General features: G+C 38.3%; 1 protein-coding gene across 6 annotated transcripts in view; it reads right to left on the reverse strand.

Moving 5' to 3' along the window:
• The window catches only part of BCAS3 (BCAS3 microtubule associated cell migration factor), a 602,204-nt gene that overhangs the window by 430,228 nt on the left and 145,196 nt on the right, over positions 1 to 26,780 (reverse strand). For all 6 annotated transcript variants that reach the window (XM_062215515.1, XM_062215514.1, XM_062215517.1 and 3 more), the window contains exons 9-11: positions 24,991 to 25,067; positions 11,068 to 11,144; positions 6,623 to 6,706 (exon numbers count right to left, since the gene is read on the reverse strand). In XM_062215515.1, coding sequence (XP_062071499.1) covers positions 6,623 to 6,706; positions 11,068 to 11,144; positions 24,991 to 25,067 — 238 coding nt within the window. The remainder of the gene's footprint in view (positions 1 to 6,622; positions 6,707 to 11,067; positions 11,145 to 24,990; positions 25,068 to 26,780) is intronic.

Raw genomic sequence — 26,780 nt, forward strand, 5'->3', positions numbered from 1 at the left:
TATCTTTCTAAAATACGTGACATAGCGAGAAATAAGAATCTATGTTGGAGTTCTACTGTTTTTAAATATTATAATCTAACATAATATCTATTTTTTATCATTACTGAAACATGCAGTAGAATACTCATGTACAAAAGCCTAGATTCCAATGTAAACCTATACTATGCTGTTATACAATAACTGTATTCCAAGATTAAACAAGTGTAAAATATATTGCTTGTCCAAGATATTAATTATTAGATGTATGAAGTATAATAAAATTAGTTAAGAGGGTCCATTTCTATCACCACAGGAAACAATTCAATGTGGTGCATCTAATACACCATTTTCACTAAAGATAACTTAAATGTGTAAAATTACCTCATATTCTGTCATGTATACAAATTAGCTTCCCAAGCATTCAAAAAAAAAGTAGAAGGTTTTTTTGTTATTATTATTTTAAAATAAGATAGCCAGGGTCTGTGCTGCACAGGGGATTAAGTGGCTACCAGCATCCCATATTGGAGCACCAGTTTGAGTTCCAGATGCTTTGTTTCTGATCCAGCTCCCTGCTAATGAGCCTGGGAAGTCAGCAGATGACAGCCCAAGTACTGGGTTCCCTGCCACCCATGTGAGAGACAGAGAGAGTCCCAGGCTTCTGGTGTCCGCCTGGTCTAGTCTCAGCTTTGGCAGCCATGTGGGGACTGGAACAGCTGATGAAGATCTCTCTCTGGCCCTCCCCGTCCCTCTGTGAAATGTTTTTTTGAAGTGACATAGTCAAAACAAACAGAAAACTACTGTCAGTAATAAACAGCTGAAGAACTGATTTACCATTAGGGCCATTCAAAGCAGCCCAGATTTTGAGAATATATGGAAAACAAAATATTAAAAAAAACACATATCTTTTTTCCAGTTCTCATGTTGTGAGGAAAATTTTTACTAAAATAATTTAAATTAATCAACACTGCAGTGAGTCTTTTCTAAAATAACTATAGGGACTATATTCTCACCTAAATTCTTGCATACACTGAAGCTAAATTTAAAAAATGAAATTATTATCTACTCATACTTGAAATGTAATTTATGAATAAGAACACAAAGACAGTTGTTTACAGAGGCCCAAAAGTGATTCAGGAAACAACGAGGGGGCAGGAACAGTGATTAGGACACTGCTTGGGATGCCAGCATGCCATATTCCATATCAGAATATTTGGTTAAGAGTCTCAGACCCTCTGCTTTCAATATAGCTTCCTGCCAGTGTGTACTGTGGGAGGCAGCAGATGATGACTAAAGTACCTGGGTCCATGTGGCACATATGGGAGACCCTAAATGAGTTCCAGTCTCCAGGCTTTGGCCTGGCCCAGGTCTGGATGTACATACATTTCAGGAATGAACCAGTGGACAGAATACACTGGTTGATCTCTGTCTTTCTGTCTGTCTGTCTCTCTCTCTCTCTGCCTTTCTAATAAATAAATATTAAAACAAAAAAAATAGATTAGAAGGGAGAAGTATTTTCCAAAGAAATGCTCCACTGGAGCCGGCACTGTGGCGTAGCAGGTAAAGCCACCACCTGCAGTGTGGGCATCCCATATGGGTGCCAGTTCAAGTTCAAGCTGCTCCACTTCCGATATGGCTCTCTGCTGTGGCCTGGGAAAGCAGTAGAAGACATCTCAAGTCCTTGGGTCCCTGAACCCACGTGGGAGACCCAGAAGAAGCTCCTGGATCCTGGCTTCAAACTGGAACAGCTCCAGCCGTTGCAGCCAACTAGGGAGTAAACCAGCAGATGGAAGACCTCTCTCTCCCTCTCTTCCCCGCCCCCTTCTCTGCCTCTGCCTCTCTGCAACTCTGCTTTTCTAATAAATAAATCAATCTTTAAAAAAAAAAAAAAAGAACTGTTCCACTAAAACACTAGTAATATGTATAGTCTCCTACTGTTGCCATGTGCTTTGGCAACTTTACTGTGTGCTAGGGGCTGGTCAAGTTCCCAACACAAACTACTTGTATTTTTTGGAACAGAAATTTGAAGCTTCTAGGGAAGGTAAATGAAATGGTAGCTCAAAGGAGAGCCAGAGCACAGAGGAATGCAACACCAGAGCCTCACTGTTAACCACTCTCTTGGACGGCCTGGTAATCTGGTCCTGTTACTACCTGTGTTTTAAAAGTTCATGAATATAAACCATCTGATGGGAGGAAACAAAATTAGAAATATAATAATGTATCCTACTAAATACTTAAATAAAGTGAACAACAAAACCATCTGCTGAATTCAAGTAAATTTATAGCAGACCGACCCCAAGAAAAAGCCACAAATCAATTGTAACTGTTTTGTTTAGTGCTAAAAATTCAAACTTCAGTGATTACAAAACACATTAGCATTCTTCAATTAGCAAGCAAATGTTTGTTTCAATAATTCACAAGAAATGACTTACACAACGTCTGTTACAGTGTTGTCAAGTAAGCCTGGGAGAGACCAACTACACCAGGCGCCACTGTGTATCGATGTCAAGAGCTGGCCAGGAAGCATGATTAACCTCTGCAATGCCTCAGCCGATGCACTTATTCCATTAATGCTAATGGAGATGCTCCCACTTACATACAGCTATCCCGTTATCAAAGGAATGCCTTTTAGTTTGTAAAGTCTTTGGCTGTATATTCTATTCTCTGCACTTACCCCTGAGCCTATTAGTTCATGCTCTTCTACCAATGAATAGGAACAAAATGAAAAGAACTAGAGCACATCAAAGTGTAAAGTAATGCACCAAAGCAAACCACAAGATAACAGTGACAAGAAAACTAAGAAAATGATCCACAGAGATGAGGAAAACACCACAATAGTTCACATCCAAAGGGTTATATAAGAGGAAAAGTTCTGTATAATTTTTAGGGAAAAAAAAAAAGCTATGACTACTGAGGGACTGATTTAACTGGTGGACAAAAATCTAAACCCAGAATTTAGTAGTCATCAAGTGTGTAATTTGCATATTAAGCTACAAAATAATAGCAATTATCATTGCTCATTAAGTATGGGGGGACGAGGAAGGAGTGCTGAAAAAAGATGTTTGCTTTTAGGATAAATTTGTTTCCACATTAGAAACAAACACATTCCATTTATTTGGCCACTTGATTTTACTAGTCAGTGTACACACACACCTGATAAGCTACCTAAATATATACAAGAAATGATCAAGGATAAGCAAAAATTAGAAATAAAGAAATCTAACCTGACAAGAGGGAGACAATAGCATAGACTGAATATCACTATCACGGTCTAAGTTATCCAAATTTAAAATCTTATTAAATCCCTGATTAGTTTTCAAAAGACTACTTACAAAACAAACCTCATGGTACCCAAGGGCACTTCAAAAAGTTTAAGTAAAAATTAAATTAAAAGATAAGTTTAATGTGCTGCCAAAAATTTTTGAAATCCCAGCACAGCTTTTTAAAATTTCATTTAAGTTATACAAGTTTCATGTATTTCATATGCATTTTCCATGAACTTTTGAAGAAGCCTCACAAGAAAGCTAATTAGATTACAATGAAAGTGTGAGAAAGTCCACTATGACCTATACTTCAAGTGAAAGTGGTACTTCTGTTCTGTTGCAGGCAGACTGGCCAAAGGGTCACTAGTCATCTTGAACCGTTCCCAGGCCATATCAGGAGTCCTCGCCACCCATTAGCAGCACTAATGGAGCTGCTCTCACAAAAGCTGTTGGTTGTCATAAAAAGGTTATCAAACAACAAAAGAAAACACAGGCATTTTTACTATATCAACTGACCACGAGCGGTTAAAACACATTACAATAAGACAGTTACAAAGGAACTAGAAAATAAGGAGCAAAATTTTATAAATATATACAAATAATTGGCCACACCATTTTCAATTTTTCCTTTATCACTACCACAGAAAATTCAAAATTTTTATATTCTTTAAAAGGAAAACCAATCAATAGCTATGAAAATCAAAAGGGAAAAATTAAAACTATAGAGATTACTTTTAAGTACTACCTGGAATCCAGAAAATGTAGAAATGATTACTCCTTCTAAGGAGCTCCAGGTGAAAAGACAGTAACATTTACTCCCAAAATAACCATTCTATACAACAAATGGGTAAAATTTCTCTATGAAGCCACATAGGAAACTGCTTTCAAAAAGAGAAAAGAATGATTGCTCTTTCAGAGAAAATGATTTCATAATGAAATGAGTGGGAAATCATTTAAGCACTTTTAACAAGCACATTCCTTGTTACTTTTCAAAAGATATTGTATTACCTAGAAATGAATAAATTGGCAGTATTTCCTACGATAATATTTATTTTCTATTTTCTGTAATGACAGGCTAGATAAACAGATCAATCATTCCAATGAGAACATCTAGGAAAACTGGAGGGAATACTATAAAATGCTGCTTGAAGGCAATGAATATTTAACAAGATAATGAAAAATTACTAGGTCAAAAATCCAAGAGGACAAGGATATTCAGAAATTCCAGCTGAGCAATGAGGCCTAGAGGTATCTGTTGATTGCACAGGGAGCTGCTTAGAGAATAAACAATGCTTATGATAAATCTAGAAGTAGGTGGTCATGAACTAAATTCAGAGTCTGCCTAGGGGGTCTACCTAGTTAGAGTCCCTCTTTATTTTGGGTTGAAATATAGAGAAATACAACAGAAGAATGAATCTGTACCAATATTTAACCATGGCTATTTTGGTGATCTTCATTTAAGTAATTTAACTATTAATTTCCCAAATAGGATTAAGATGATCCAAGATCAATAATATCTGAAAATTCCATTATCACCCAAATTAATTATTATTTACAAATATTTTTAAAATAAATTCTAAATTCTAACAAACAAGGAGGGAAGATGTCATCATGAATGAGAAGTAACAGAAATAGAAACAGAAATAGACCCAAAATAACCAAGTATTGGAGTTATCAAAAAGATTTTAATAGGAACAGGTTTACTATATTTAAATAAGTTGACAAACTGAAAAAAATGGAAATGTAGAAAAAGAGAAAATATTTACTAAAAGCTTTTATAAATGACTATATGTTCAATTTTACTATTAACTTTTATTGAAATAATCATATAATATTGTTAAATGTGGCAAATTACACTCATTGATTTCTACTGATAAAATGACTTTATAATTATCTCAAACAATTTTTACTATAAACATTTCTCAGAATATTTTCACATAAGTTCATAAGCTGGAAAAGACTATATTTCTCCTTTGTTCATAATGTTATTATCAAGTGTCAGTATAAGGTACAGTGACAGCATAAAACAGTAGTAGGCATAATCTGAACTTTTTTATTCTCTGGAAGAGTTTTGGTAAAATTAACATTACTTATTCTGATATATTTTTTCATTCCTTAACTTAAAATTATGGAACTATTGAAACCTATGCATCGTTTTTCATAATACATTCTTTCCAGGGAATTCTGGATGAGCTTTTGTACGCATGGATTTCAAAATTTTCTGTGCCATCTATCACAAACTTTTTGATGTGCCCTCCTGTGATGAGCCACACTGACCCAGTTATGTGGGACAAATAAATCCATGGAGATTCTAATGCTTGAAAAACAGATCTCCTTATTACACATTATAGATAAACTAACAAAATAGCACAGAAAATGCTACTGATTCCGTCTTCCACTGCTGCTTTTTGAAGTAGCTATAATTTTAGCACACGTAAGAGGAGAAAAACAAGCATTCTCTCAAAAATTTCTGAAACGTAAAATGTATAGTGCTGTCAGCATGAAGACTTATTTATTATTTCCCTTTTGAATGAAAAATATGTAATTCTTCTCTCATCAACAGAGGAAGACATTCTAAAGAACATCATGTAAGCATTTGTGATCAATCTTGAAGTATTTTACATAAAACAGGGTGACCTTTGATTCCCTCTCTGTGGTTTACTTTAAACTGTTGTTCTTTTGTGAACAGTTGTGCTTTCTATTACATGCTGTCATTTAGATTCACTCTGTCATCCCTATTATTAGAATTGTTTTGTTGTATACTTCACAATTCAAAAGGATAGTGGTTATAAGAATACCTTATAATCAGCATAAAGTTTACCAGCCATCATCAAAATTAACCCTCAGACACACAAAAGAGAACTCACTTGACAAACATGAAGGGGGCAGGCAGCCCCTTGATACGAAAGAATCTTTGAATGTGCCAGGGGATTGCCTCAAGTTTCCTTAAGGAACGATACTCTTTCAAGTCAAGAAGACTCAGAAATCTTCAAAGCTGCACAGGGACATCAGTGTAGGTACAATGGAGCAAATCACAAAGAACCCAGAAGCCACTATTTAAAACATGTAAAGTTGCTTTCAAATGTGGTCTTGGATACCAAACTTTAATCTAGCTAGCAGACTTAAATACTTAAAATTGGGTAAGTACAAACTCTCCAATCGCAACAACAGAAAATAAAGTATTATTTATAAACCATGAAAGAATACATAACAAGTCATTTAATCACTCATTCTCCATACCTACAGAAATATTCTGATTTACGTCTTAAAGTTATTCCGTATTTGTGAATGACAACGGCGGGGCAGAGTGAATACAATTCAGGAGAGAAACTTGGTAATTACTCCACATAATCACAACTCCCAGAGACTGTGGAGGTACTCACTTTGGCAGCGCTAATTACTGTGGCAGTGTAAGACTGAATGTTGTCTCCACAGGCTCCACCACGGGACTGATGGCATCGAATCAACTGGGAGTAAAAAAAGAGAACCAGAAAGTCATTTCTATTAAACTGTTTAAGTTTACAGGCTATTAGATAGAGCTTATTCACCATGCATAATGATGGTGGTGGGTGGGAATGTTTGCATGAGTGTATTTCAGACAAACAGCTAAAAGCCCTGCTGAGACACTTTTACCCCTTTTTATAATCTACTGGTGCCACTCAGGCAGTTTCATGCTCAAATACGGTTTTAATTACAAGATGAATAGTCTTTTTAAGAATTCATAAACTCTGAAATGGTAGGATTTGGAATCTGGCAGCCTTTCCACAAATAAGTTTTAAAAACATAATCAAAGTACGTAAACATGACTTTCAAACATTAAAATATTTGACATGCTAGCAAATTGGATATTTTGTCTTTTCAATTCCTTCACAAAGATTATAAAAGAAAACAAAAAACATGCCAAGGATTTTACATATTTACATTCTTAATTATCAGTGGAAAGGTGGCACAAATAATGTACAAATCAATTATGACATTCACGCTAGCTGACACTACATAGGGCTTACTTCTTTTACCATTAGGAGTAAAAAATAAAATGCCCTTATTCTTGCTGCCTGTACAATAAATCAACCTGTCAATTTTCAAAGTTAATTGCTACTATGACATGCATGATTCCCTCATATGCTAAGCAACAAATCAGGATTAAATTCTCTACTGGTACTACACTTACTATATTTGGAAAAAACAATCATTAGCCAGATTAGTATGTTTGCATTTTTAAAAAATAAAATGAGACTAAGTAGAGTATTAGGAAAGCACCCAATTTTAATAGGTTTTAAAAGCCCCAGGAATTCGAAAAAAAAAAAAATCTCCCAAAATGTAAAAATAAAAACACATTACATAATCTAAAACCAGGCCCTTTGGTGAAGATTAACTAGTAATCCTTTTATTCTTAAATCAAAATTTTCTTCATCATTGACATTACTTTATTTTAATCCCTGAAAGCAATATTAATATATTATAACAGAATGGAATACATTTAAAACTCTGATATACAAAGTCAAGCTATTTTTTAGGCAATGTCTGTTATGCCCACACTATATGGTTGTTTAAGTAGATTTTAAGATGAATGGTGACAAATTTTCCAAATGATAAGTGCTGGGTAAATGTGTTTTTTTACATAGAATGAAATAATGAATTTGAAAAGTGATTATTTTGGCTAATAAAAAGGATCTCTCCCTCACTTATTTGTTTATCCACAAATACACAATGAAAGTATTATAAAAATTATCCCTCTGCTGCCTCCTGCTGCATGAGCAAAGAAAGGCAGTATTTTGTAAAGACTCATCTACTTTCTGCTTCAAATAATTACAATATCCAAGGACAAGCCTACCCTTTCAGTTTAACAAGTTAACATGTCTACCTTCACCATAAACTATGCCAGACTTGGGGCTACCACTTGGACTCGTGAGAAAATTACATTTGTATCTTGATTCAACAAAAATACAGCTGAAAAGGAATGTACTCTATTGTAAAACTCTATCAAATAGACTAATTTTCCTAGAAATATTTGAAAGAATAAAAGCAGCATTCTAAAGAGCACATATACTACCATGAAATACTAAAATATATCAATACATAACTACACATGAAATAAAATCATAACTAGAACGAAGGTAAAGTGAAAGAAATGTAAAGATCAAATTAAAAGTCATGAAAATAACCTAAGAATACTGTATGTACATGTACACCTTCAATTTTGGACAGCAATGAGACAGGACGTGATGGCAAAAACATCCGCAACAACAAAAACCTGGCCTCTTTTTATCTGGTATCGGCAAGCAATCCTGAAGGTGTTTTTTTTTTAAATATGTAACAAGTGAGCCCAAGAGCTGATGCCAGGGTTAATATGCAAAATAAGAGGTATATGGATATGGGGAGTGCATAATTTGTAAACTACACAATGTGTATAATCATATGTAGACATACAAGCGAACATGTATGTATATGTGCCCATTTGTGTGAATAGGTATTAAGCTGGTGTATATATGTCTCCCAGCTCTTCCCCTGAAAGGGTACAGAAGTAAGAATCGATACATTCCAGGAGAAATAAGCACACTTATCAGACTATGATTATTCTCTAGCACCACTGTTCATTAAAAAGTACCCATAGGAAAGTGAGGAAAAAGCAGATTCCAAGGCTGAGGTAAAGGTAAATATAGAAGAATCTAGACATAGTCTTAAGCAAGTGAATAAGGGAACAGTTTTTTATTGCTTTTTTCTCTTTTTTAATGATGACAATATTTTACAAGGTTTTCCATTGTTTAACTAGAAGCGGCTTCCATTGTTTAACTTTTGGACATTTTTGAAAACCATAATAATTAAGGATGATTATAAACTACAAAACCACTGAAAACAGAAATCTGTATCAAAAATATAGATAGATTAAAAAAAAATGGACAGACACAAAAGAGAAAAAAAGAGCAAGGTGGAAAATTCTTGCTCACAATATATATCAAGCAAATAAAAAACTAAAGTCATTGTAATTTTTAAAAACTATTAATGAATAAAGAGATTTATATTCTTTACAGTATCAATGATGTAAAACATTGTGGACTATCCTATAGTTAAAGAAGGGCATTCCAGTGAAATATACTACCTTATCCTAAATCGGATCCACTCTGTGGCACAGAAAAAAATTCTACAAATGGCATTACAGGACTAACTGAAAAAATTAGAATTTGGATGGTAAATTAGATAACTGTATTTCATCATTATGGAACTGGTTGGTAACCAATGTTTTTAGAGTTGATCGTATACAAAACTTACTCTGAAATGGTCCAGAGGACAATCTGTGTTTGTGACATGGTAAAAATGGCTCTGAAAACGAAACCCCACCACAAAATAGTTTATGCTTAAGATTTTATTATGAAGAGGGTTTTCATAAAGCTGTAACTCTAAAATTTAATTTAATTTTGCAATTATACACTCACTCTAAAAGTTAAAATGGAGACTGATAATAAATAATAGCTCATGTGGAAATACTATGCAAAGACATTTATGCAAAAATATTTCCAGATGACAGAACAACCATTTGATTGGGAAATTCCCTGAGAATGTCACTACTTTGCCTTGTCTCTTTACACAACAGCAGGTATTACCGACATGCGCCTCAGCAAAGGCAAGACAAGTGGCGCATGTCCAGGCTACCAATCTATGAACAGAGATCCTTCCCTACAAAAACAAAGTGTAACTATCGACAGGGCACTGCCAATCCCAAATGGACAGTTTTACACACAGGAAAACACATCTACAAAAGCCAAGGGACAATTTATACATCTTCTTGGATGTCTCCAGAACACAAGGGAAAAGCATCAGGATGTAAACATGAGCAGACACATTTATGTCACCACATTTAACTCGATGTCTCTTGTCTTGTTTGAAAAGAGTAATTTGAAAAGAACGAGCTATGAGATACATGGCAACATCAAGAGAACAAGCAAGAATATTCAGTAAGAGGCATAAAAATATTAAACTATTACAGACTTTTCAAATATCAAGGAATTTATCTAGAAAAATAATCTGTCAGTAGTTTCTTGATTCCAGAGCTAGATTTACTAGCTCTGTGGCTTCACCACTCACTCACTTTACTTACCACATCCTGATTTTGTCAAGAACTATTTTGTATTATTTCATAATATTTCCAAGATACAACTATGCAACCAACAAAATGATACCAAAATTACTATTCTTTGAAGTCTATAATATTCTTAAGTTTTCATCACCCAGTCACATACAGAGCTTCAAAAAAAGGATTAAAAAACTATTGCACTTCTTAAAATTTATCTTTTGCCTTGAGTTGGACATAAAACTCTTAGTATAAAATACAATATTTTCACTTACTATGAAGATCCTAATAAACTGATAACTGAAAATCCGTCAAATCATGTGTATTTGTGACTTAATCATTTAAAAAATGAATGGACCCTTACTAAGACCTACTTGCTCACTTATATAGTCGATTAAATCATACTGGGCCCAAGGTTTCCAGCCCACCAACGAAGTCATTTTTCCTCCTAATTTTTAGTTTCACAGAAAGTTGACTTTCTATGGAAATGTCAATGCTTTAATATTCAACATTAATAAGCATTTATAAAACTAAGCTTAGAAAATTTAGATTCTATAGAATCTTGATTTAAGGACAACTGATAAACATATATGAACTCTTAAAAAGAATCCAATGATTGCAAAATTGAAAGCATCTGAAAACAAACAAACAAACAAAAAACTCATTCTTTGTAATCCCTAAACGGTTTATATTTTTATTATGGAAAAGCCTTCAGCACATGCTGCAGTAGAAATAACCCAAACATGGGCCACACCTTACCTTGTTTTCTGCATAAGCAAGCCAGCGGCTGCCAAGAGCAATAGGATTCATGTTTGGCCCTGGACAAGGGTAACAACCTGAAAAATTTCAAATGAGAATATTGAGAAGTTTCTTTATAACTTTTCTGTTGGTGTATCACATGTGGACTTCAGAAGAAAAGGAAAATCAAATGGTTATTTTTTTCAAATGGCATGTAAAGTTTCTTTAATACTAGTTATTATTCTAATAGGTAGATTACGTGGATTTTTTTTTTTCCTCCTTAGTTTCTTTTTGGTTTTGACTGTGTTCGAAAATGAAACAAATCTGGGATGAACTGGTAATCACTTCTAGTGAAATTTGGCATTTTATACAGTTTTATTTTGCATTTTATTAAGTTATTCCTGAACAATGCATTAAGGAATTTAAGGGCAAAAGATGAATGAGACAATCAGACATACAAGAGTCCTTTAAAATGTTATGGATTGGCTGGTGCCATGGCTCACTTAGCTAATCCTCTGCCTGCAGAGCCAGCACCCCAGGTTCTAGTCCCAGCTGGGGCACCGGATTCTGTCCTGGTTGCTCCTCTTCCCATCCAGCTCTCTGCTGTGGCCCGGGAAGGCAGTGGAGGATGGCCCAAGTGCTTGGGCCCTGCACCCACATGGGAGACCAGGAGGAAGCGCCTGGCTCCTGGCTTCAGATCGGCGCAACGCGCCAGCCGCAGCACACTGGCCGTGGCAGCCATTTGGGGGGTGAACCAACGAAGGAAGACCTTTCTCAATGTATCTCTGTCTCTCTCTCTCTCTCTCTCTCTCACTGTCTAACTCTGCCTGTCAAAAAAAAAAAAGTTATGGATGAAATGGAATTAAGAGATAATTTTTAAAGACTTATTTTTTTTGACAGATAGAATTAGTGAGAGATAGAGACAGAAAGAAAGGTCTTCCTTCTGTTGGTTCACCCCCTAAATGGCCGCTACGGCTGGGAGCTACCCCAATCCGAAGCCAGTAGCCAGGTGCCTCCTCCTGGTCTCCCATGCGGGTGCAGGGCCCAAGCATTTGGGCCATCCTCCACTGCCTTTCTGGGCCACAGCAGAGAGCTGGACTGGAAGAGGAGCAACCGGGAATAGAACCCGGCGCAGGCGGAGGATTAACCAAGTGAGCCACAGAGCCAGCCCCAAGACTTATTTATTTATTTATTTATTTGCTTGAAAGGCAGAGAGATAGACTGAGAAAGAGAAATAGCAAGAGAGACTTCTTCCATATGCTGGTTCACTCCCCAAAAGGCATCAACAGCCAGGTCCAGGTCAGGGTGAAGCCAGAAGCCAGGAACTCCATCTGGGTCTCCCACAAGGGTGGCAATCGACCAAGTACTTGGACCATCTTACACTGCCTTTCCAAGACCGTTAGAGGAGAACTAGACTGGAAGCAGAGCAGCCAAAAGTCAAACAGGCGATCCAATATGAGACAGAAGCTTCACTAGCAGTGGCTTAGGCAGCTACATCAAAATGCCAGCCCTGAAGCAAACATTTCTGAAATCCATGCAAAGTTTTTTCACAGAACTCATTTTCTTTTTGAAAACTTCTTGCATATCTAAAAGGAAATGACGATGCCACGTTGGCAAACATTAAACAACAGTACTTAAACATAGAGCTCGTGAGCAAAGTAAGTGTGCCTCAATAGAAATATGTTGAGGAAAAACATAATCCTGTGCATTTATGTTAAGCAGCCGATTTCACCCGTCTCGTTTCCAGTCTCAGCCAATAACAGATTGAGCAATGATAAATATTTATTGTTCAGGGGCCAGTGCTGTGGCACAGCAGGTTAGCATCCTGGCCTGAAGCGCCAGCATCCCATATGCGTGCCGGTTCAAGTCCCGGCTGCTCCACTTCCGATCCAGCTCTCTGCCATGGCCTGGGAAAGCAGTAGGAGATGGTCCAAGTCCTTGGTACCTTGCACCCACGTGGGCGACCCCAAAAAAGCTCCTGGTTCCTGGCTTCAGATTGAAGCAGCTCTGGCCATTGCAGCCAACTAGGGAGTGAACTATCTCTCTCTCTGCCTCTCCTCTCTCTGTATAACTCTGACTTTCAAGTATATACATAAATCTTTTTTAAAAATTAATGTTCATTATTTTCTACCTTTCTGCAACTTGATCTGAATATGCAAAATTACCAATTTGTGTCTATTTTGTTCGTCACTGAATTTCCACTTCTTAGAATAATGCAGGATACATACCAGATACTAAATAAATTCAAAACAATACTGTACGTAAGAAAATTTTTTCACATATCAAAATAATATGTTCAGGTAAGCAGCGTATTTATTTTACAGCAATCCTCACATGGAAATCTTTCTTACCCGTATATCATATGCTTGCCTGAATTCAGAACACCTGTATGAGTAGCATTTGCTTATCATACCATTTGTGTCAAATATTATGCATACAAGAACTAAAGAAGCACACATTGAGTCCAGCACTGTGGAGCAGCAGGTTAAGCCACCACCTGCAATGCTGGCATCCCTATGAGCACCAGATTGAGTACCAGCTGCTCCATTTCTAAACAGCTTCCTGCTAATGCCCCTAAGTGAGCAAAGGAAGATGGCCTAAGTATCTGGGCTCCTGTCACCAACATGGGGAACCTGGATGAAGCTCCTGGATTCAGCCCAGCCCATCCCTGGCCTTTGCAGCCATTTGGAGAGTAACCCAGCACATGGAAGGTGTTTCTCTCTCTCTCTTGCTCTCTCTGTAACCCTACTTTTCAAATAAATAAATATTGTTTAAAAAGCACACATTGCTGTGGCTTCCATCACAGAGCAAGATTGAGTTCGGCTTCTATTTTGGATTTTTATTTGGTAATGAAGATAATGAAGTTACAATTTTAAAAATGCAATGTGAAAATCCATATATTAGTGAAAAAAATTCTAATTTTCTTGCTTATTGTTTTGAAAATCTATGCTATGGGGGCTGGTGCTGTGGAGTAGCAGGTAAAGCCACTGCCTGCGATACTGGCTACCATGTGGGCTCCAGTTTGAGACCTGGCTGCTCCACTTTTTTTTTTTTTTTTTTTTTGGACAGACAGAGTTAGACAGTGAGAGAGAGAGAGACAGAGAGAAAGGTCTTCCTTTTTCCGTTGGTTCACCCCCCAAATGGCCACCATGGCCAGTGCGCTGGGGCCGGCGCGGCGCTGAACCAAAGCCAGGAGCCAGGTGCTTCCTCCTGGTTTCCCATGCGGGTGAAGGGCCCAACCACTTGGGCCATCCTCCACTGCCTTCCCAGGCCACAGCAGAGAGCTGGACTGGAAGAGGAGCAATCGGGACAGAATCCAGCGCCCCAACCGCGACTAGAACCCAGGGTGCCGGCACCACAGGCGGAGGATTAGCCTAGTGAGCCACATCGCCGGCTTTTTATTTTTTTTTAAAGTTTTATTTATTTTACTTGAAAGTCATAGTTACATAGAGAGAAGAGAGGCAGAGAGAGAGAGAGAGAGGACTTCCATCTGCTGGTTCACTCCCCAACTGACTGCACCTGCTACACCAATCCAGAGCCAGGAGCCTCTTCCAGGTCTCCCACGTGGGTGCCAGGGCCCAAGGACTTGGGCCATCTTCTACTGCCTTCCCAGGCCATAGCAGAGAGCTGGATCAGATGCAGAGCAGCCAAGACTCAAACTGGCACCCATAGGGGATGCCAGCACTGCAGGCGGTGGCATCACCCACTACACCACAGCACCGGCCCCTGCTCCACTTCTGATCCAGCTCTCTGCTATGGCCTGGGAAGGCCATAAAAAAAAGAAAATCGGCCGGCGCCGTGGCTCAACAGGCTAATCCTCCGCCTTGCGGCGCCGGCACACCGGGTTCTAGTCCCGGTCGGGGCACCGATCCTGTCCCGGTTGCCCCTCTTCCAGGCCAGCTCTCTGCTGTGGCCAGGGAGTGCAGTGGAGGATGGCCCAAGTGCTTGGGCCCTGCACCCCATGGGAGACCAGGATAAGCACCTGGCTCCTGCCATCGGAACAGCGCGGTGCGCCGGCCGCAGCGCGCTACCGCGGCGGCCATTGGAGGGTGAACCAACGGCAAAAGGAAGACCTTTCTCTCTGTCTCTCTCTCACTGTCCACTCTGCCTGTCAAAAAAAAATAAATTAATTAATTAAAAAAAAAAAGAAAAAAAAAAAGAAAATCAATATTATGGTTTAAAGCAATGTTTTTACTGTGCTTTTGATCCTGGGAAAACTGACCTCAGGATAACTTTGATACTGCTGTATCTACAAATGCACAACATAGAGACATGAATCGAACAAAGACACAAAAAATGTATAATCACAACCTATTCTGCAATGCAAATTTTATAGATTTACATACTGTATTGTATATTAATAAAACTAATGTTATTTATGCAAAAATGTACCTTTACATATGACTTTGTATAGATACATTCCAATGAAAATTTCAGACTAGGTTTGTAAATGTGGTCTAAAAAGAAGTTTTGTTTTTTATAATCTATAATGAAAATCAGAATCAAATATACTTGAATTGTGGCATCAATTTAGAAGTAACTAATCCTATATTAGTTTTAAAAGTCAGTATAATCTCTCAATTTTGATAACCACTTCAAACTTCAATAGATGATAGTATAGTCTGCTTTACAAATACTAAAAGATTCTATGTGGAAACTGTTTAAAATTCTTCATATCACTTTTGAGACCATGTTTTTAGAAACTTAGTGAACTCCAGGAATCATACTGTATTGGTGTGAAAACAAAATGTTTTTCTGCTCACAAAACACTTTGCAGCTAGGATAAGCAAAACATTAGCCACTCAGCACTATCCCCACTTTATAAGCATGACTCCTGTAATGATTAACCTTTGCCTCTAGCAAAACTTTGAAAACACTAGAAGGGGGGCTTTGAGGGGGATGCTGAACCTCTATAATACTTGGACTAATTCTTTTTTTTCTGACAGGCAGAGTTAGATAGTGAGAGAGAGAGAGAGAGAGAGAGAGAGGTCTTCCTTCCGTTGGTTCACCCCTCAAATGGCCGCTATGGCTGGTGCACTGCACTGATCTGAAGCCAGGAGCCAGGTGCTTCCTCTTGGTTTCCCATGAAGGTGCAGGGCCCAAGCACCTAGGCCATCCTCCACTGCCTTCCCGGGCCACAGCAGAGAGCTGGACTGGAAGAGGAACAACCAGGACAGAATCCAGTGCTCCAACCAGAACTAGAACCTGGGGTGCCAGCGCCGCAGATGGAGGATTAGCCAAGAGAGCCGCGGCGCCGGCCTACTTGGACTAATTCTAGTATGTTTACAGTGTTTTAGAACAAAGTAAGAAGAAAGAACATTATAAGAATGTAGGTTTTCCAGTTTAATGAAACTAAATAAAGGCTCTTCCATTAGTAAAGAAGCAATTAATAAGGTACTTAAGAATGATGCAGCTTTCAGGGCAGGTAAAGCCGCTGCCCACAACACCAGCATCACGTATCAGGATCTTGCAACTTTAGATAGCATCATCACAGAAACCTGATCCTAATGGAAAGAGTGCCCTGAACTCATTTCAAAAATCAAGACATAACTAGTCTCAGTAACATTTTATTTCTCCTAACAAAGCCAAAGTTTTGGATTTTTTTTTTTTAAACAAACAAGGATCTGCATTTACAATCGATTGATTTTCCAGAACCGTACCAAGGCAAGTCAGTGGTGAAAGAACAGCCTATTCAACAAATGGTGCTAGTATGGGTTAGGAGGATTCCAAGATAGAGGAATAGGCAGGGCATACTGCTCTAGGCTAGGGGTAAATTAAAAAAAAAAAAAAGTGGATGAAGTATATTCTCAGGAAAGAGAGAGAAAACTGCAGTGGAAATTCTACAGAAGGAAGAGGAACAGCGTGGATTGGTGCGCAGGATACAGAGGTGCAGCACAAGCACACACACAAGACCCAAGCAGCTGAGAGCCAGGAACGTGCCATCTTTGCAGAGTGAGGTGAGAGCAGACTGCAGCAGCCAGTGGCACTGGTGACACAGTCAGAGGGAGTGTCACGTGAGACCGGCCTAGAGCCCTAAGGGGGACAGGGTACCCACTGACCCAATGGGAAAAAAAGGGGCATGTTTCTCTCTTCCCATCCCTCTCCCACCCTCTGCAATGGCACCCGGCAACCAGGGACAGGAGAGGCGCTGTTTTGGGCATAAGCAACAGCTGCAGAAGCTCCTGTGCATATGCCCAGCAACTGGAAGGGACGAGATACCGTCTTGTTAGTGGTAGCGGCAGCAAAAGCTCAGGTGTATGCACCTGGCAACCAGCAAGGAGAAAGCAACACTGTGAAATGAGTGGTGGCTGCGGCCAGTGGCTCTTAAGAGTGTACATGTGTGATCCAGAGATTCCACCAGAGAGAAAAAAATCCATGTTCCCCACTGATTTTTGGTCTAGCTGGGAAGATTGACAGGGGGCCAGAACTCAAGTAGGACCGTGAGGTTGCCCTAGCATTTCAATATATCACAGGCTCCAGGGCTCAAACCACCTAGGCAGAGCACCCAGAAGGAGCTCTGAGAACAACCCGGCCTCTCTGTGGACTTGACAGGCTAGCAGGGCAGAGCAGATCCTCTGTACCCTGGGACTGTGGGAGCCTTTGTACTGAGACTGGGGAACTCTGTCACTGCACTAGAGGGTGCAGAGTGTAGCTGGGTCACTAGGAAATCAAGATGAGTGGCTCCACAAGCTCAGAGCTCCCTGACTACCTGGGGTAGGTCACTGCAACAGGATCCATGCTCTCACCATTGTGGTTCACAAGCAGCACGGATGAGTATTGTACTAATAGCTGGGCATTGATCACCTTGGAAGAGAGGAGGTGAGGGTGTGATTATGCCGAAAGAAGTGATCTTACCCTCCCTTCTGCTAAAAAGGTGAGATCCACCAAACACAACTTGGCTGTCAGCTCAATACTCAACTCAATACTCACTCCACCCTAGAGAACTGACCAGAGCTCCTTGGCCACACCCACTACATACCACTGGGTATACACTGAAAGAACAGACACTTCACCAAGCCACAGAGGCATAAGTCAAAGACAAAAGCCATCAGAGAAAAAAACCAACAAGTATTTCCAAAAACGCCTAAAAATAAAAGCAGGAATTCAAGAAACAAGAATAAGGAAGATAACAAGACTCCCCCAAAGGAACCTAACACTTCAGTATTAGAATGTCAAGATGGAGAGATTGATGAAATGCATGAAACAGAATACAAAAGATTAATCATAGTATTAGTAAGAAGCAATGAGAAGCAAATCCATGAACTAAGCTTATCTGTAAATGACATGTATGAAAAATTTTCCTGGTGCTGGCGCTGTGGCGCAGCGGGTTATCTCCCTGGCCTGAAGTGCTGGCATCCCATATGGGCACCGGTTCTAGTCCCGGCTGCTCCTCTTCCGATCCAGGTCTCTGCTATAGCCTTGGATAGCAGTAGAAGATGGCCCAAAGCCTTGGGCCCCCGCACCCATGTGGGAGACCCGAAAGAAGCTCCTGGCTCCTGGCTTCGAATCAGCACAGCTCCAGCTGTTGCGGCCTTCTGGGGAGTGAACCAGTGTATGGAAGACCTCTCTCTCTGTCTCTACCTCTCTCTGTAACTCTTTTGCATAAATAAAAATAAATCTTTTAAAAAAGAAAAATTTTCCCATAAAATTGAGATTTTGAAGAGAAATCAAAATGAAATATTAGAAATGAAGAATTCAATATGTCAAATAAAAGATACAGTGAAAACCCATAACAGACTTGGTGAGGCAGAAGAAAGAATATCCAAGCAAGAAGACAAATCTTTGGAAATTCTCCAGTCAGACCAAAGGAAAAAAAAAAGAAAAAAAAAACTAGAAAAATTAAAAGCATTGTTGGACTTTTATGGGATACTATCAAATAGCCAAACATATGGGTCTTAGGAGTTCCTGAAGGAGTGGAAAGAGAGAACAGATTAGAAGGTCTACTCAGTAAAATTATTACAGAAAACTTCCCCAATTTGGAGAAAGAAAAGTATACGAGGCACATAGAACTCCTTATAGACATGACCAAAAAAGATCTTTACCACAACACATTGTCGTCAAACTTTCAACAGTAAAACATAAAGAAAAGATTCTAAAACGTGCACAAGAGAAATGCCAGATTCCTTTTAGAGGCTCTCCAATTAGACTCACAGCTGACCTATCAGAAGGCCTACAGGATAGGAGAGAATGGAGACATGTAGTTCAAGTCTGTCAACCATGAATACTGTATCCTGCAAAGCTCTCATTTATGAATGAAGGTGAAATAAAGACCTTCCATAAGAAAAATTGAAAGAATTTGTCACCACTCTTCCAGCCCTACAAAAGATGCTTAAGGATGTGCTACACACAAACACAGAAAGATAGTCATTATTATGAAAGAATGTAAAGGCAGAAAATCTCCCAGTAAAAGTAAAAAGGAAATCCAAAGTAAACATATGAATATTTAAGGAAAAATGGCAGGGCCAATTAGTTACTTATCAATAGTAACCTTGGGCTGGTACTATAGCACAGCGAGTTAAAGCCCTGGTCTGCAGTGCCAGCATCCCATATGGGTGCCAGTTTGAGTCCTGGCTGCTCCACTTCCAATCCAGCTCCCTGCTAATGTGCCTGGGAAAAGCAGCAGAGGATGGCCCAAGTCCTTGGGCCTCTGTACCCACATGGGAGACCTGGAAGACGCTCCTGGCTCCTGGCTCCTGGCTTCAGATTGGCCCAGCTCTGGTTACTGTGGCCACTTGGGAAGTGAACCAGCAGATGGAAGACCTCTCCCTCTCTCTCTCTGTCTCTACCTCTCTCTGTAACTCTTTCAAGTAAACAAAATAAATCTTTTCTTAAAAATTAAATAAAAATTTTAAAAAGTAACCTTGAATGTAAATGACCTAAACTCTCCAATCTGCAAACTATGAAACTGACAAAGGATTAATATTCAGAACCTATAAAGAACTCAACTCAACAATACAAACAATCCAGTTAAGAAATGGGCAAAGGACTTGAACATGCATTTTCAAAAGAGGAAATTCAAATGACCAACAGACAGATGAAAAATGCTCAGGATCAGTAGCCATCAGGAAAATGCAAATCAAACCACAAGGAGGTTTCACCTCATCCCAGTTAGAATGGCTCTCATACAGAAATCAACAAACAAGAAATCCTAGTGAGGATGCGGGGGGGGGGGGGGGGAGGGGAGAGAAGGTACCCTAATCCACTGTTGGTGGGAATGTAAACTTCTGTAGCCATTAAGAAAGACAGTTTAGGGGCCAGCACTGTAGCGCAGTGGGTTAATGCCCTGGCCTGAAGCGCCAGCATCCCATATGGGCGCCAGTTCTAGTCCCAGCTGCTCCTCTTCCAATCCAGCTCTCTGCTATGGCCTGGGAAAGCAGAAGATGGCCCAAGTCCTTGGGCCCCTGCACCCACATGGGAGACCCAGAAGAAGCTCTGACTCCTGGCTTCAGATCAGCACAGCTCCGGGCGTTGTGGCCAATTGGGGAGTGAACCAGCGGATGGAAGACCTCTCTCTCTCTCTGTAATTCTTTCAAATAAATAAAACAAATATTAAAAAAAAAAAGAGCAGAAATAGCAGAGGGAGGAGGAGGAAGGGTGGGAATGCGGGCAGGAGGGAGGGTAGGGTGGGAAGTATCACTACGTTCCTAAATCTGTATATGTAAAATACATGAAATTTGTATACCTTAAATAAAATTTTTAGAAAAATGGTGCTAGGACATGATATCCATGTGCAAAAGAAGAATGATGCTGGATCCCTACCTGACACTACATACAAAAATTAATTTGAGGAGTTAGTGTTGTGGTGCAGTCAGCATCCCATATCCAAGTGCCAGTTTGAGTCCTGGCTACTCTGCTTCTGATCAAGCTCCCTGATAATGTGCCTGAGAAAGCAGCAAAAGATGGCCCAAGTACTTGGGCCCCCGGAACACACACAGGAAACCTGGACGTTGTTCTAGGCACTTAGCTTTGGCTTGGCCCAGCACTGACCCTTGTGGTCATCTGAGGAGTCAATGAGAAGATCAAAGACTTCTTTCTCTTTCTCTCTCTCTCTCCCTTCCTCCCTCCTTCTCTACCATTCTGCCTTTCAAATAAAAATAAATCTTTCTCAAAAATTGTTTTATTTTGGGTCTACTTTTCATGTATATGAGAAGTATAAGATTTGGAGTAACGTCATTCTAAGACTCAATGGATAAGAAAGTCACAAGTAGTTCACTGGACACATATTCCTGTACTGTCCACTATGTAGGTGGCAGCTGCCCAAGCCCTGAAATAATCATGTCTATCTTGTCCATCTTATTCAGAACCCAATAGAACAGAGATAGGTTTTACTTAACATAAACCAGGCTAAGATCTCATATTAGCCTACCAATCTCTTTTCATAAATGTTTACAGACTTATATCTTAACTTAAAAGATAAAGCTCCTCTTTCTAAAATTGAAAATAATTTTGCACATTAAAGCTACTTTAAATTTATTTCTATTTGCTTCATTGGTAATTCATCATTAATATAAATGAAGAAGATGCATACTACACAAAGTAATAGCATTAAGATTCTAAAGAGTAATTTTTCCACCTCTAAGTAACCACAGTATCCAATGGAAATTAGAATGTATACTGAACACTTCTTTGGACTCCCTGGAGACTTCCTATCTACCTTTCAATTTAAGGACACTCAAAATGACTGGTAATGACATCCATCAGTCTTTGTCTTTTGTTTTCCTAATCATACCTGGGTTTTAGATTTCCACATCAGACAGCTGCTCAAAGCTACTTTTATTTACATTCAAATACAACGGAGTCTCCTTTCTCATCATATTGGATGTGATCCATTACCAGTTCTCTATCAGTTCTTTTGACTGTTCCTTCCACTCTTTGGCACAAGTTCCCATTAGGCTTGTTCTGATGGACAGAGCTGCCTCTACTTATTTTACATCCCCTTCATTCTATTCATAAATAACTAACATGCTCAAATAAGAACTTATTAAAAAGAACTCTTCAAAGATCAACATTTGCACGATCAACATAGCACTGTAATTAAGAGATCTTGTCATTTAATCTGGGGTCTGATCCTACATCTTTAAAGATCAGGTACCAATCAATGGGAGAAAAACTAGGTATCACTGGCAAATAAGAATCCACAAGTGCTATCTCAGTAATCCCTATCCCAGCAGCTTCCCTGTCTTCTAATCCCAATATCCTATATCTTGGTACGGCCTTCTCATTCCACCACAACAGACAAAATCAATTTAAATCCATGGTATAAGCCCTAATTCAGAGAAATATGTTTCATCTATACCATGCCTCTTCTATCTGCTAAAAGTTTCTGTCTGAGTAAGCGAACAATGGGGTAGGAGGCAAAGATGCAGAAATAGGAGGAAAAAATTGTTTCTTTCAAGTTATGAAACGGCATCTTTATTCCTAAATTTTCAAAACTAAATCACAGTGAATTTTTTCTAAGGGTTGATATAAAACAATTGAAGAAAACAACTAAATTTCTTCAAATAGTTATACCAAACACCACCAATATTACCAACCTAAAATCATATGCATAAACTTTTGTTCTTGTATTCTGAACTTTTGTTTAATATAAAATATGAAGTATCCAAATAAACAAGGTGAACATATGCTCACATAAACAACAACCAGACTCAAAAAAAGAACATTACAGTCTCCCAAAAGCTTTGACTCAATACCCCTATCAAATCATGACTCGCCTTAGGACACACACTGTCATGATTTCTGACAATACCAAAACTAAGAAAACCAGCCCTTCAAAGACAACACTGGTATTAAATGCAAAGTTTGTTACACTCATTTCCATCATTTATCTGCACAAAGCTGTACTTTCATTTACTACTGCATGTAAACCTGTAAGTAATAAACATTTCCAATTCTAAGAGATCCACATCAAATAGATTTAAAAATCCGTAACAAGCTAAATTATTCAATGTCTGATACATGCCTCAAAATAACTGGGTAAGAAATAATTGGGAAGAATGTCCATGATGTAATAATTACTAAAACTAGATGATGGCCGGCTCCGCGGCTCTATAGGCTAATCCTCCACCTGTGGCGCTGGCACACCGGGTTCTAGTCCCGGTTGGGGCGCCGGATTCTATCCCGGTTGCCCCTCTTCCAGGCCAGCTCTCTGCTATGACCCGGGAAGGCAGTGGAGGATGGCTCAAGGACTTGCATGGGAAGACCCGCATGGGAGACCAGGAGAAGCACCTGGCTCCTGGCTTCGGATCAGCACAGCACGCCGGCCGTGGCAGCCATTGGAAGGTGAACCAACGGCAAAGGAAGACCTTTCTCTCTGTCTCTCTCTCTCACTGTCCACTCTGCCTGTCAAAAAACAAAACAAACAAAAAAAAAAAACTAGATGATAAGTACATGGGGGAATTAATTACTTCTTCTACTTACACACAGATATTTTCCAAAGCAAATTGGTGAAATGACAGATACAAATGTTAGTAGCAACAAATCCCACTCAAATGTAGAAACTAACATATAAGACAGAAGTATCTCCATCATTAACTTACTTGTGAACTTTTTTGGTTACTGCTAGAACTGACGTTTTGCCCTTTCATTTACTACAAAGAAAGAAACTTATATGACTGACAAATGTGGTATTACTTTGGATATTTTTCCTAATTTAACATTCACAGAGGTAGCAAGATACCTTTGCTTAAATAACAAAACCAAGGTGCCTATATGTTCCCTACATTAAAAGGGAACAATTGCCACCAATATATACTCCCATATTTGACTTTTAAAGTGAAAATGCAGTGGCAACAGAGACAACTAATGTTGCAGAGGCAGGAGACACACATGTTCTCTTACCAAGAGTTGCAAGACATTACTGATAACATGCAAAGCTAAATGCTCAGGAAAATCCAACATCTCAGTGGGTTGCTGTTCCCACTACGTACTGATTCACTGCTCTATATTCACATAATTGGGAGACTCAGAAATATACATACATGGTTCCTTATATAGGTTCAATTTCCCAAATGATTATAAAGATAATTACAAATATGATGTAACTTATGAATGCACTACAGTTGCATAATTTGGAGAGAGACAGAATACACACTGAGGGAATAAGCATTCCTGGTCTTTCATGGTCTACAAAATGTTAAACAAAGTATTATAATAAGTTATATTATATTATAGTGAATATATAGTAATTAATGTATGTAATTTTATGAGAGCACTGCAAAAAGTTTATGGAAAGAGAAGTAGGATAAGTTTATTCTGGGGAAAAAGTTTTTAAGACATGCATACTTCTTTGATAAAACACATTTCCCATAAGTTTCCTCATATATGCAGGTCAAAAAAATTCTTCACCACAATAAAAATATTTTAATTCCCTTTGCCACTCACTTCTATATTAATTACATCAACAAAACTAACACTTCTTTGAAATGAATAATTTCTACTACACTGTGCTTAATATACAGATTTAAGTAAACATCTGAACTTTCTGACAGGTAGAAGTTGTGGGGATGGGGAAAGAAGGAAAGAAAGATTCATAGACTCTTCTGATGTTCAAATCCCTCATACAAGATAAGTTACCTCTTCAATTATGGTAAGCTAATTATGAAATCTAACTAATTGCTTGTAAAGTCTCAACTCCTGTGAAATCATAATAGTGATACAAAAATAAGTTAATCACACCCACTCAATAAAAATGTGTAGGAAGAAACTGCAACAATACAGAACAGACTGCTCAGTAATATCAAGAAAACAGGGTGGAAAGTTAAAAAAATATATATCATACAATTATACACCAACAAATGAGGATATCCACGGAATCACAAAGATCATGATGAGTGAAAACCCATAAAATACTAACGCCATAATTACAATTAATTTGCTGATTGTATCAAGTAAGTAGCATAAACTCGAATGCATATGACAGAAATAAAACAATTTGGTACATACTTGTGACAAAAAATTTTTTTGTGAAAGTGCAGCTATCAAAGGCAGCAATTTTCTCCTGCAAGACTACGACGAGGATCCTAAAATTACAGAAAATAACCAAAAAGAAAAAAAAGTAAATGTGAAATTCTATCAATTGGGTGATAAGTTAAATTACCTACATTTAAAAACACTTCATATAATATTTATCCTAGATTACCTTCCTCTTATAATGTAAATATATAAACAACAAAATTCTTTAATAAACAAGAGATGACCAGAAGAAAAGCAAAACAACTAGCCACCACTTTACACACTTTCTCTTAAAGTTCTACTTTAATCCAATTTAAATTGAAGAAATCTACAATAGGAATGGATAAGATCATGATACAAACTCTATGTTCAAAAACTGTTTTTCCAGTAGTGTTTCAAAGCCATGGAATTAAACATAAAATAAATTTGTATAATCTGTCACTTAAAACTGCTGGATAACCCAAAACAGATTAAGAAATCTAAGTAAAATGGGGATTTCATAAAAAATAATTCATTTCTTACTGATTCAATATATTAAAATGATGATTTGTATAAACAGTACTTTTTGCAGATTCAAAGATCTATAAATAATACCGAAAATCATTTAGAAATCTACTAATTCATAGTATGCTGCTACTTGTAGGATATTAATTTTAACTGCAAAAAGTCAAGTAAAAAGTTTGAGTTGTTATTAAATATTTAACATACTGCTATGAGCACCAGACACTAATAATGGGTTGGGGAAAGGTGTTATGTAATATGCATGCTTTATTCATGTTATCCATTTAGTAAAATGGAACAACTTCCCTTGCAGATGCAGAACAATTGCAATGTTGGCATACTATTCTGCCATATTGTTTTGTTTTGTTTTCCTATTTTGGATGAGTCTGTAAAGATTTTTTTCTCTGTCAACTAGGTTATCTGTTATTATTAAATGATAATTCTCTACATGTGTGTATGTGTATGTTGTGTAACTAAAGAGGTAACATGGGGCCAGCGCTGCATCCTGCAGTGTCGGCATCCCATATGGGCAAGGGTTTGAGCCCTGGCTGCTCCACTTCCAATCCAGCTCTCTGCTATGTCCAGGGAAATCAGGGGAAGATGGCCCAAGTCCTTGGGCCCCCACACCCACTTGTGAGTCCCAGAAGAGACTCCTGACTCCTGGCTTCATATCAGCTCAACTCCAGCCATTTAGGGAGTGAACCAATAAATGTAAGGTCTCTCTCTCTCTGTCTCTGTCTCTCTCTCTCTCTGCCACTACCTCTCTGTAACTTTGCCTTTCAAAAAAAAAAAAAATGAACTAAATCTTAAAAAAAAAAAGAGAGCGAGATAATGTTACTCCAATAAAGGAAATCATATGATGGTTTAGAAACATCCAACAACAATAAACTCCCTTCCTATCCACTTACTACAACAAAGCACAAATCCATCTCCCCTACACAATACTTCACTTCAAGACACACTTCATTTACCATTATAGAAGTACAAATGACAAATCCATAAATCAACTGTATTTACCAAGGTTTTCACTGTTCCTTTACAAACAATGTTAGACATAACACATCAAAAATAAAACATGCAAAAAGAAAATATGTACTATTATTAAGAGTAAACTGAACTAAACATGATACATGTGTTTATTAAGATGGCATGGTACATGTGTTTATTAAGCTTAGGGAGTTTCTGTGTTAATTTGCTGACAGTTTTTGGTGTTGATTATGTAACTGGGCATTCAATTTAGTGAGTTCAGTATTAAGATGATTATGTATTTTGTTTTCAGT

This window comes from Lepus europaeus, chromosome 18 (assembly GCF_033115175.1).
Source record: "Lepus europaeus isolate LE1 chromosome 18, mLepTim1.pri, whole genome shotgun sequence".
In the NCBI taxonomy this organism is placed as follows: Eukaryota; Metazoa; Chordata; class Mammalia; order Lagomorpha; family Leporidae; genus Lepus; species Lepus europaeus.